At 37.3% G+C, this 12,818-nt stretch overlaps 1 protein-coding gene across 1 annotated transcript; it reads right to left on the reverse strand.

Annotated features, from left to right (window-relative positions):
- Positions 1–2,438: 2,438 nt before the first annotated feature.
- On the reverse strand, positions 2,439–11,279 carry LOC143861365 (uncharacterized). The gene is made up of 2 exons (XM_077372291.1): positions 11,081–11,279; positions 2,439–3,361 (listed from the first exon to the last, which is right to left on the reverse strand). Exons 1-2 carry the CDS (start codon positions 11,277–11,279, stop codon positions 2,439–2,441), a joined length of 1,122 nt encoding a protein of 373 aa, XP_077228406.1.
- Between the last annotated feature and the right edge of the window lie 1,539 nt (positions 11,280–12,818).

Genomic DNA, 12,818 nt, shown 5'->3' on the forward strand with positions numbered 1-12,818 from the left:
TGAAAGCTCTGAGCCTCAAACCGAAACTTTAGTTCTTCTTTTTTTCGAACTCTGAAATCACTTTAGAGAGCGGCCGGAACTTTGCCAGAATCCGGCCGGAGTTACGATCGGAGAAGAAGAGATGAAGTTGTTAGGGTTTGGTTTTCTCCCCCTCTCTCTCTTTCTGGAATTTTTTCACAAAAATGAAATCTCCTGCTTGGATCTGAGCTTGCTTTCCACAGATCTTTTTTTTGAAATTTCTTCCCTGATCGGAGCTGATCGGAGCTTTGGCAAGTTGCCGGAGAGGCAATCAGAGAAGATGATCGGAGTAGGAGGAGCGGACAAGAGGATCGAAGCCTTGCCGGAGAAGAAAAAGGAGGAGATGAAACCCTAGCTCTCTCTCTCTCTCTCTCACTGCGAATTTTTTTTTTTTAACAAATCTAAAGGATCAAAATTAGAAAAAAAAATCAAATGAATAAGAAGATGGGAATATGATTTCATGAAGAGAAAGCTAGGAAGTTTAGGGTTTCAACAATATTAGAGTTTACAGAGAAGGATCTTTAGTCTAAATGAGAAATTATGAATAAAATGAAGAGGACAAGTTGATCGGAGCTTGCCGGAGCAAACCAGAGAAGATCGGAAAAGCAAAGATGAGCAAAAGAGATTAGGGTTTAAAGTTAGAAATCTGAGATTTAGGGTTTGACACAAAGGTATGGAGAAAAATCTAAGGTTCTACAGAAGAATAAAGAAGATGAATAGAAAGATGATGCCTACCGGAGCCTTGCCGGAGAAGAAGAAACTCGGCCGGGATATAGCCGGAGAAGGTCACTTGTAATTTTCTCTCTCTCTATCTCCCTCTTTCTCAGATCTGGAAAATGAGAAAAAACCCTCTTTTTTTTGCAGAAATGGGTTTTGTCCGTATTTTATAGAATGAAGAAGGGAGGGATATCGGCACAACTAGTTTGATAAGCGCACGATTACGTGAAAAATTGATGGGCGCACCTTCGGATCGTGTCCTATTCGGCTCTGGGTCGGCCTCCTCCAGGATAATCCACCCCCCTGCTGCGAACTTGCACCACGACATTGCTTGACTCGTTCGCTAGGCAAACGCACTCGGATTTCGACGAAATTTCGCAGGGACCTTGGTGGGACCCAAAGATAGCCTAGGGTGAAGATTGGGACCCTAAACCATTGATTTGATGGGGTCTTTCACAAAATTGGAAGGTTTAGGGCACGGTCAAAATGGGGTGTCTACAGACACTTGCTGGGGAACTTGTGGGATGTTCATGTTGAGCTCATTGACTTGATCATCTCCAAATGGTGATGACTCCAATGAAGGTGCACGCTCTTTGTTCCTTTGTCTCTTGATCCACAAGCTATGTGTTGTGAAGAGTTGTGTAATGGCGATTATGACATGAAATTCTTGTATATGACACAACACCTCAAAGCAACACATTAGTCCATAAAAGCTAATCAATTTGATTTGCTAGCTTCAAAACAAGAAGGTAAGGTGAATGAGTAACCCATGGGAACCCTTGGGCTTACAGTAGGTTCTGATATTCTATCTCCATTTTGGTCAAGATGTCTGACGGCTTTTCCGAATAGGATTTTATCAACGATGTAGGGACTAGACCAGTTAGGTCTAAATTTTCCTAGGATCGAAGACAGGAGCTCGACATTCTCAAAGCACCATATTGCCCTCTTTAAGTTTTCTGACTCAAACCTTCTTGTTGAAAGCTCTTTCTATTCTGCACTGATAGCCTTGTACGTGGTACGCTGCTTTCAGCTTTTTCTCATCCATCATGCATAACTCTTGATGATGAATACACGCCCATTTAGATTCTGGTCAGGATTCTGAGTGATGGGATTTTCAATTCGATTGGTAGGACAACTTCCATACAATACGTAAGTGAGTATGGAGTGGCTCCGTGGATGTACGGACAAGACGTTCTATATGTCCATACTGCAAATGGAAGCTTATTTGACCAATCCCTATAGGACCGAGTCATCTTTCGAAGAATATTTTTGATATTCTTGTTAGCTGTTTCGACAACGCCATTAGTCTGAGGCCGGTACGGAGACGACTTATGATGCTTGATTCTGAATTCTTCATACAACAAAGCTACCTCTTTCTTGAAGTGACAACCGTTGTCTGATATCAATTCGTGCGGGACTCCATATCTGGAGATGATGTTGGCCCTGATAAACTTGGCAACTGACGCTGATGAAATCGAAGCATATGACTGAGCTTCGATCCATTTCGTGAAGTAATCGATTGTGACAAGTATATACTCGTGTTCGCTGGAGGACTTCAGAGAAATCTTGCCGATAATGTCAATACCCAAAATTGAGAAAGGCCACGGTGATGTGAGCGAGTGAAGCTCTGAAGGCGGCATGTGTATCAGATTAGCATGAATCTGACATAAGTGACACTTCTTAACGAATGTGAAGTACTCTACTTAGAGAGTAGTCCAGAAGTAACCAAGACGAAGGATCTTTCGAGCTAACATTTTGCCGTTCATATGAGGACCACAAAGACTTGAGTGAACATCTTCCATGATTTTTGCGGCTCTATCTTCATTAACACAGAGGAGTTGGACTCCGTCAAATGATCTGCGGTAGAAGTCTCCTCCACAAATGACACACCTGGATGCCAATTTGCGCAATACTCTTTTCTCTCTTAAGGAAGCCTCTGGGGGGTGTCTCCTGCCGGAGATAAGATTTTTGATATCGAAATACCAAGGTTTCTCATTTGGACATCTGGCTGCTATCTGAACCGCTTGTACATGTGCTGGGATGAAATGTCTCTTTATTGCCAAAGGACGTACCTTTACCCCTACTGGAATGTCAACTGTGGATACAAGTGTGGCCAAAGCATCAACGAACCTGTTTCTTAATCTAGAGATGTAAGTAAAGCTGATATTGTGGAAACTTTTCATCAGGCTCGTAAGGTAAATGTGAAACGGAATCAACCTATCTTCTTTAGTGAGCCATTTCCCGTTTATTTGACAAATGATCAACAGAGAGTCTCTGTACACATCGAGGTCTTGTATCTCTAATGACAGGGCTACTTCCAGACTAGCTATGCAAGCTTCGTACTCAGCCAAGTTTTTGGTGAAATTGAATTCTAGTTTGATAAAAATTGGTATGTGCTCATCCCGAGGTGAGACAAGAACAATGCCAACTCCTCTGCCTCTTGAATTTGACACTCCGTCAAAGTACATGGTCCATGTAGTGCCACTGGGTGCATCTCTGATCATCATGATCCCTTCATCCAAAAATTCACAATTCAGCTCTGTATCTTCAGTAGGTGCATCAGCTAACTGTTTTGTGACAATTCTTCCTTTGACAGACTTCTGGGTGACATATGTGATGTCAACTTCTGGGTGACATATGTGATGTCAAATTCTGTTAACAATAGCAACCAACGACTGGTCCTGCCAACCAGGGATGGTTTTTGAAGTCCCGATAGGCAATCCAAGAGGGGGGTGAATTGGCCTAATTAAAAATTTAGGGAATTAATCCCAATTTAAAAACTAATTAATTAATTAATCCAATTAATAAGTTAAATCAAACAAATCACCCACACTCGTTACTTTGCAAATAGATGTGGAATTAAAATAAAATGCAAAGTAAAGATCTTACCAACTAAGGGAAGGAGAGAGAAGATGGGAGTGTATAAGATGTAAAGTGGTTCGGGAGATCCCCTACTCCACTCTTCCCAAGTTTGGTCTCCTTGGGGAAATCCACTAAGGATGATCCTCCACAAGATTTAAAAATATTTAGGATCAGTTATGATATGATTTATGCCTTGATCTCAAAATTCAAGTGCTAAGTGTGCCGATTTGAATCTTTTACAATTCTAAGCTATCTATGGCACTAAGGGTTTGGTCCACAGGTCTTTTTCTTATATTCTAATATTGTTTGGGACCTTATTAGTAACTTGATTATGCCTCAACATGGGATACCTAAGTGGGATTAAATTATACAATCTAACACAAGACTCTTTACTCACATCTTCAACTTTAAAGCTCATCTTCAAGTCTTGGTCTCTTGCATGGATCACTCCTTCAAGTTGGTTCAAGCTCCTTGACATTGTATGCGGTTCATCTTCAAGCATAGGCCATGAATGATGTATGTGCTAACCGGATTGACCTGTGAATTTCTTGTCTTTAGCACAACACTCAAGGCAAACAATAAGCCCATAAATGACTAATTAGTTTGTGTTTGTTAATCAAAACAAGGTGATTGAGAGAACCCATGAGGACCCTTGGGCTTACAATCTCCCCCTTTTTTATGATGACAAACCAAATAATTAGAGAGGTGGGAGGAACCTTTTATGAGGATTAGATAAACAATATAAGCATAACTACTCCCCCTCAACATATGCATATGTTAGTTTTAACAAGTTTAAGCATACATGCATATGGATTATGGACATCTAATCAATTTCATAATTCTCCCCCTTTTGGTATAAGCAAAAAGGAAGAATTAACCATTAAGCACAATAATAAAGAATGAAAGATTTTCAATGAAAATACATGGTCTCTCTAGTTTCTTATCATGAATACAAGATAAATGAAGTGTAGATTATATGATAAGAGCGTAACAACATAGAAAGAGAATATCAAATGGAAATCTAGTTTATGCTGGAAAAAATCAAAGGGACATTATGTTTTAGCACAGTTTTGTGTGTGGCACTATATAAAGCATGAAAGACATTCATATACACCCAATGACTCATTCAAACATGAATAGTATGACATTATAAAACTTATAGTATACTTATCATGAAAGAAATAGAGTAAATGTAAAACTTAGAATGATAAGCCCCCTTTTTTGTGAATTCCTTATAGAATCTTATCATGAGGTGATAGGTAGATATAATATGAGATGAAACCTATCATGATAAGCAAGAATAGATATAGAACAAGTTAAGAACTCCCCTTTTGATTTGTCATGCATAAGAATAAGTTTTAGCACTTTCATGACATGACAGTGAGGTATTTCATGGGTATATGAGTGAAAAAGTGAAAACACACATGATAACCACTCAAATTCATAGAAATTGTGATAAGCAAGTGTCTTTTACTTCTATGAATGTGGATCAATAATGATATTAAAGTTTTAGTACAAAATTCAAAAAGTTGATCATTGAACCCTTTTTTTGTAAAAGATATGAAAGTTTAAGCACAAATATGTGGGGAATGTCAAAATGGATGATTTGAGCATCTCATAATGATCCATATGAACATAAATATATGACTATTTAGCTCTCCCCCTTTGTATTTGTCATTGGCCTTAGGTGAAACATATGTAGCAAGGCATGACCACAATAGGCTAAAAATGTGAAAGTGAATACATGGCCAAAACAAAACTTATTCTTGAAATAATATTACCAAATACCAAATGAATATCTAAGATAAGTGTGAAGCCTAAATGGTGTGAACTTTAAGGTTTAGGCTAAGGGCCTTTAGTCTATACCAAGTATGATACCAAAAACTAGAAACATAAGACAAGCCCAACTAACTCATGTATGGAGCAACCATGCTCCAATGAGTGTACTTATCATATATGAAGTAATCACATTAGAGATCATATGATAATCCTTAAGGACAACATTTGAACTTTCAAGCTCCCCATTTGAAAAAGAATCATACAATGTATGAATCCAAAGGGTGTCCACACAGACACCAAGGGGATTGGATATATATATATTCCATAAGATACCAAATAGATGAGGACATCCCTTGGGTTACAATGACACAATTTGCATTAATGCTAAGGATCATAAGATCAAAATATTTTTTTTTTGATGACGTAGGATGTCCCCACGCCCTTCGGGAGTAGGACTAGTCCCTACGGATACACGCAACGACACACACATCACGTGTATCAGGTAAGTCGGAGGCGGGAGTCGAACACAAGTCAACAGGGAGCATACCCGTGACTTTATGCCGAAGAGCCAATTGCCGGTGTGTTATAAGATCAAAACATTGTCACGAGAACACCTAGCAAACCATGCTCCCCCTAAGTGTGATATCAAATTCAATAGTTCAAATATACTCCCCCAAGGATATAACATACAAATAAGCTAGGAAAATCTCACACACAAATATACCTATCCATGATTGAGATGTTGGCACAAGACAAAAGTAATTAAGTGTTTTAATTAAGGTTATGGTACCGTTCCTGCAAAAGAAGGCATGAGCACCGATTGAGTAGCTTTTAACATTAAGGTTTGAACATTTCGTACATGTAGATAATAACAAAACAAGTGGGGGTTATACACTATATAGATAGGGACAGAAATAGTAATCTTCAAACACCAAACTTACTTAGGACAACAGATGCCAAAACATAAGGAATGTATCTAGAGTAAACAACTCTATCATAGTGTGGAGAATAACTAGTTCTTTTCAAATTTGCTTATAAAAACAAACTAATTAATTATGAAGGGAATAATCAAACAAATTCATTTGTCCCTCGCAAGGTTTGAAGTTTGAGAGTACTTAGATAATTTCAAAGTTTCAAATCACTCAAACTTATGTGATATGTATAGTGATCTAACATGTAAGTATCACAATGTGACAAACATATATCAAATACAAATAAGGCAAATAATATGACAATTAGAACCAATGCCTTATGAATATATATATATATATATATATATATATATATATATATATATATATATAAGTTCACATATACTTGGATTTTTCAAATTTAGAACATTCTATGTGAACATGACCTAGATCACACGGATACTATTCATCTATGGATGGTTTACTATGTTTGGACACAAAAAATATAACATATAAGACATATGGTCCAAACATCTACCTACATACACAACCACAAGTCTAATGACAAGGCATTAGGCACATAGTGCATAAGCCTATAGGAAAACTAAAGTATGTGGGAGGCACATGTTCCCATCACAAAGCATTGTGTACGAACCACAAAAGTGAGTTATTGCCCAAATCGAATACTAAATTCCAATGATTTTTCAATTCTACTCATATGTTGAATCTAGACTTGTTTTCAACTTTCCTTACAAAATATGTTTTATAAGAATCTAGGGAAGGATCCAAGGACACTAAGGATATACGTCAAGAGATGATACCTTGGACACATGTATTCCAAAGAAACTACCATGACTAAACACATGATATCATTTAAGTTTCAAAGTTCGTCTTAGTCATGAGAGGATATACAATTAAGGCTCATGGAATACACATACATAAAACCTATCAAAGATTTCTTATTGCTTTTAATGATAACTATAAAGCACATAATGACAGAATCTTGTGAGAGGGTGTGAAGGACAACTAGGTGCTTAGAGATAAACTTGTTTTCTCACCTAGGGCATTAAAGGTATGTCTAAGAAGTGATCAATTTTCTAGACATGGCATTTACTTACATAGATTTGCTACAAATGATAACTAAATAGTTTAGACACCAAATACTCTAGCAAAAGCCAATTTTGTCCAAATTTTGAGTTCAACTAAGAAACATATGCACTTATGAGTTTAATATGAACTCAAGGGCAATTGAGAGGTTGATATTCATGTAGGATCAACTATGGTTTCCATATTAAGTTCAAGTGTGGCATGTCACGTGGATGAATATTAAGTGCAATAAGATTTAAGTCATAGTGTGTGCACTTAGCAAAAATACATATAGATACATACAAGTCAAACAATATAAGTATATCGTATCTATAGGTTGTTTCTTCACAAATGATGTGATCATGAAGCACATATCAACTAGATACAACAAGAATAAGTATATTGTATCTAGAAGCGTATCTTTCATATGATTTTGTAATTTAGCTCCAAACATAAACTAGATATCAAAAATAGAATATCTAGGGAACCTTTTTCAATATATATAACAATTTAGTGCAAGATATCAAAGTCTTACAAAAACTAAGTTTCAAGCATAAAGACTTTGGATTATAACAAAAGGATTTGCCATTAAAGCATAAACATGGATACATGTGAATCAAACAAGAATAGCATATAGTCCAAAGCACATTTTCAAATGATTTAACATTTAAGCACATTCCCTAAATCTACTAAGTACATGAAATGACTCAAGTAGGGGGTTTAGGAACCCAAACCATTTGGGGTCCAACCGATTTTATTCTTTGTGATATGTCTTTTATTTTTCATACAAATTTAGTTGATTTTACAAATCTAAACATGCATTTAGACTTGTAATGTCCAAGTCTACCATAATAATCACAACAAATAGAAGCATGTGTAGATGGACTAGATGAACAACAAGAATGTTTACATTCACAAACATGTATAGCACATTTTTCTTGAAGGGTCTTATTTTTGTTTTTCTAATTTCATCTCCTCAAGTTTATCTTCCAAGCTATCAATTTCATGAGATGAATTAGCCCTTAATTCCTCTTCATCTTCTTTCAAAAAATTAAAATTTCAATAAGCTCAAAGTTTTCATTTTCCGAAACTTTTTTTTTTTGAACTAAGTCAACATTTTTGTTTATCAAAATTTGGTTAAGTTGACTTAATTTTTTATTTTTGCCCAAACAATCATCAACTTTCATTTTCAAGTTTTCAATTTGATTTTGCAACTCGAAAATTAAAGTTTTGAAGTTGTTTTCGTTTGCAAAAGACTTTTGAGAAATCTTGTTTTGTCCAAAGGTAGTATTTTTCTCAATAGAAGCACTAAGAAAAATATTTTTCTCAAATAAATTTTCAAGAGTGGTCCATATTTCTTTTGCATTTTTACATGAAGAGATTTTCACAAAAATATCACTAGATATTCCACAACACAATGCAATCATAGCTTTTGAGTTTAAAGAAAACATATTCAAAGCAAGCTTGTTGCATTTTTTACGTAAGGTGAAGCCTTTATCAATTATGTCCATTATATCATAATCTATAGGTTTTAGAAAGAACCTCATTTTGACTTTCCACGATCCATATTTCGTTCCATCAAAGATGAGAGGAACAAGATATGGAACGAACAAGATAGGATCGTCCTTTCTCAAAATTCATAAGGGTTGCCATTTTAGATCCTTTCTCTTGTAAAAATTTGAATAATCAAAGATCTATAGAAGAGCCTTTAGCTTTGATACCAAATGAAGTCCCGATAGGCAATCCAAGAGGGGGGTGAATTGGCCTAATTAAAATTTTAGGGAATTAATCCCAATTTAAAAACTAATTAATTAATTAATCCAATTAATAAGTTAAATCAAACAAATCACCCACACTCATTACTTTGCAAATAGATGTGAAATTAAAATAAAATGCAAAGTAAAGATCTTACCAACTAAGGGAAGGAGAGAGAAGATGGGAGTGCACAAGATGTAAAGTGATTCGGGAGGTCCCCTACTCCATTCTTCCCAAGTTTGGTCTCCTTGGGAAAATCCACTAAGGATGATCCTCCACTCTTAACAGGCCGGATCGTGAGCCCTCTTACAATGGATTTTTCTTTCTTAACGGGCCGAAGCGTAGACCCTCAATGCTTCACCTTTCTTGGATGGGCCAAAGCATAGACCCACATACAATGGATTCTCCTTCTTTAGACGCGCCGAATCGGAAGTGCGTGATCATTGTGGAAGCTTTGAAGCGCACAACGAATAGTCTCTTGTAGGCTTGATTACAACAATGATAACTCTCAAATGCACTCTGAAAAGATATACAAAGATAAGCCTAGGTCTAATCCCTTTAGATATTCACAAATTGAGGCACAAGGGTGTTTTCCACTCTCTAATATGTTTAGAACAAGTTTAGGAATGAGAGAGATGAGTTCACATGCTTAGGGAACCCATATATATAGAGAAAACCCAAAACTAGCCGTTACAAGGGCATTTCTATAATTCTGGACAACTTCCAACAGATCTATTTCAGGGCATTTTTGGCATTTTTCAAATTTCATACTCAGTTTTGTAAAATTCATATCTCACTCGTTGCTCATCGGATTTCGACGTTCTTATACTCGATTTGAACGGAAATGATGAGATATTTCTGTTAAAAATATTATTAAAAATATTTAATAATGTTTAGGATCAGTTATGATATGATTTATGCCCTGATCTCAAAATTTAAGTGCTAAGTGTGCCGATTTGAATCATTTGCAATTCTAAGCTATCCATGGCACTAGGGCTTTGGTCCACGGGCCTTTTTCTTATATTCTAATATTATTTGGGACCTTATTAGTGATTTGATTATGCCTCAACATGGGATGCCTAAGTGGGATTAAATTATACAATCTAACACAAGACTCTTTGCTCACATCTTCAACTTTAAAGCTCATCTTCAAGTCTTGGTCTCTTGCATGGATCACTACTTCAAGTTGGTTCAAGCTCCTTGACATTGTATGTGGTTCATCTTCAAGCATAGGCCATGAATGATGTATGTGCTAGCCAGATTGACTTGTGAATTTCTTGTCTATAGCACAACACTCAAGGCAAACAATAAGCCCATAATGGCTAATTAATTTGTGTTTGTTAATCATCAAAACAAGGTGATTGAGAGAACCCATGAGGACCCTTGGGCATACAGTTTTTCCAACAGGTACTTCATTGGATCCATCCGAGATATGAGGAAGATTTTTTGTGATAGCAAATAGTGCTTGTCTCTTTGAGTGGCCCATACTAATGCTAGACAGGTTTTCTACAATTGAGTGTAATTCAGTTCATATTCGAACATAGTCTTACTGAGATAATAAACTGGCATTTCTCTTCTTGTGCCAACATACATCCGAGAGTTGTGTCCACGGTTGAAAGATATAAGAGGAAGGGTCGTCAGGTGAGTGTAGGTGTTAACATTGGAGGTGATGACAAACAATCTTTGATTTTCTCAAAGGCTTGCTGACATTCAGGGTTCCACTGTTTGGAAGCATTTTTCTTCAGAACATGAAAATTGGCTCGCATGTATTGGTTAGCTGGGTTATGAAACGGCTCAAGTACTAAACTTTTCCCAAGAATCCTCTGATTTCTTTTTCTATTTTTGGAGACGGCATCTCCTGAATCGCTTTGACTTTAGCAGGGTCTACCTCGATTCCTCTGTGGCTGACTAGGAAGCCTAACAATTTTCGAGAGATAACTCCGAAAACACACTGTTAGGATTAAGCCGGAGCTTATACTTCGCAATTCTTTCGAAGAATCTTCTTAAAGCTTGAACATGATATGCTCGAGTTTTGGCGTTGACAATCATGTCATCAACATATACCTCTACTTCCTTGTGGATCAAGTCATATAAGAGGGTAGTTGCAGTCCTTTGATAAGTTGCACCAGCATTCTTGAGACTGAATGGCATCACCCTTAGTAGTAGGTTCCCCACTATGTAGTGAATGTTGTTTTGGTCTTGTCTTCTGGAGCCATCTTTATCTGATTGTATCTAGAAAACCCATCCATGAAGGAGAGTAAGGCGTGACCTGCTGTGTCACCGACCAAGATGTCGATGTGAGGCATAGGAAAATCATCATTTGGACTGGCTTTGTTCAGATCTCTGAAATTAACACAACACTGTACTCTTCCATCTTTCTTAGGCATCAGAATGATGTTCGCCAACCACTAAGGATATGTGACAACCTCTAAATATCCTACTTTCAATTGATTGATCACTTCATCTTTGATTTTGAGTACCCATTCTGGTTTCATTCTTCTGAGCTTCTGCTTCTTCGGCTAAGCTTCTTGGTAGAGAGGGATATGGTGCTGAACAATTTCCTCACTTAATCCTGGCATATCTTCGTATGACCAAGCGAAGACCTCTTTGAATTCTTTTAACAATTTGATTAACTCCTCACACTCTTCAGGAGATAAGGTATTGCCAATCTTTATCTCCTAAAGCAGGGATTTAGTGCTTATATTAATAGTTTCAAACTCATCTTCTAAAGGTTTTGCTCGACGGTCCTCCCCTCGTTTGATTAAATTTTTAATCTCGAGGGAAGTTTCGTCTGCGTCCTTATCTAAGGAAGGTTGTTTGATTTTATCTAAAGCATTAGTTTCAAAAGAATCGAGAGACAGATGCGAGTACAGAGAAAGTTCTTTGATTGATTTGTAAGATACATCAGAGGAAGAACTGACTGTCGCGCCTTCTTCAGGCTCGGTTACATTTGACACTTTTTTAAAAGATGAATCAGAATCAGAAAGGGATTCTGATTCAGAGGACGATAAGTCCGTATCCAAAGGAACAACTACAGTAAGGAGAGGGACAAAGGTGTTAGACCAGTTAGAGAGTTCTGAATTGCCAGCATTAGTAATCATACTTTGAGAGGAAAACATTGGAATGGATTCCCTGATCATACAAACAGCAAAAGAAGCTTCTTGGAACATTGATCGCATCAGCACTGGATCTAGGTAATCCTCCCAATTAAATTTCAGAGTCTCCGCATGTTTGTACTGCTTTCTCCACCAAATGTCATCTTCTTCACCTGGCCAACTCGTAGCAAAGAAGTCTGGAACCCAACCTTTCTCCAATGATAGGATGTGTGGACCATTCTGGAAAACCATAGTAGGGGAAGTCTTCTCCTTCCCTACAAAAGTGATCGTTGAGGGTCAGCTTGACTTCTGGCATTGGCATAACCTCTCCAGCTTCTTTGTACAACCTCCTTCGAGTTATACTTCGATACATCTCTTGTTCTTCCTGATACGTGTTGTGGTAGCCCAGACCAGTTGTACCAACAATGGAAGGAAACTGCAGATCGTCGAACTGACTACTCCCTGCTGATATCGACCTAACCCCATTCCTGGGGTGTATCCGTTGATCTTGAGGATTATAGATACAATAGGGTTAATATCATAGGGGAGTGGAACTAATTCCTTCTTGGCTTGTTCCCAGCTGATTGTGGTAACA

This window comes from Tasmannia lanceolata, unplaced genomic scaffold (assembly GCF_043159265.1).
Source record: "Tasmannia lanceolata isolate RefF3 unplaced genomic scaffold, GAP_Taslan_0.1 ptg000037l, whole genome shotgun sequence".
In the NCBI taxonomy this organism is placed as follows: domain Eukaryota; kingdom Viridiplantae; phylum Streptophyta; class Magnoliopsida; order Canellales; family Winteraceae; genus Tasmannia; species Tasmannia lanceolata.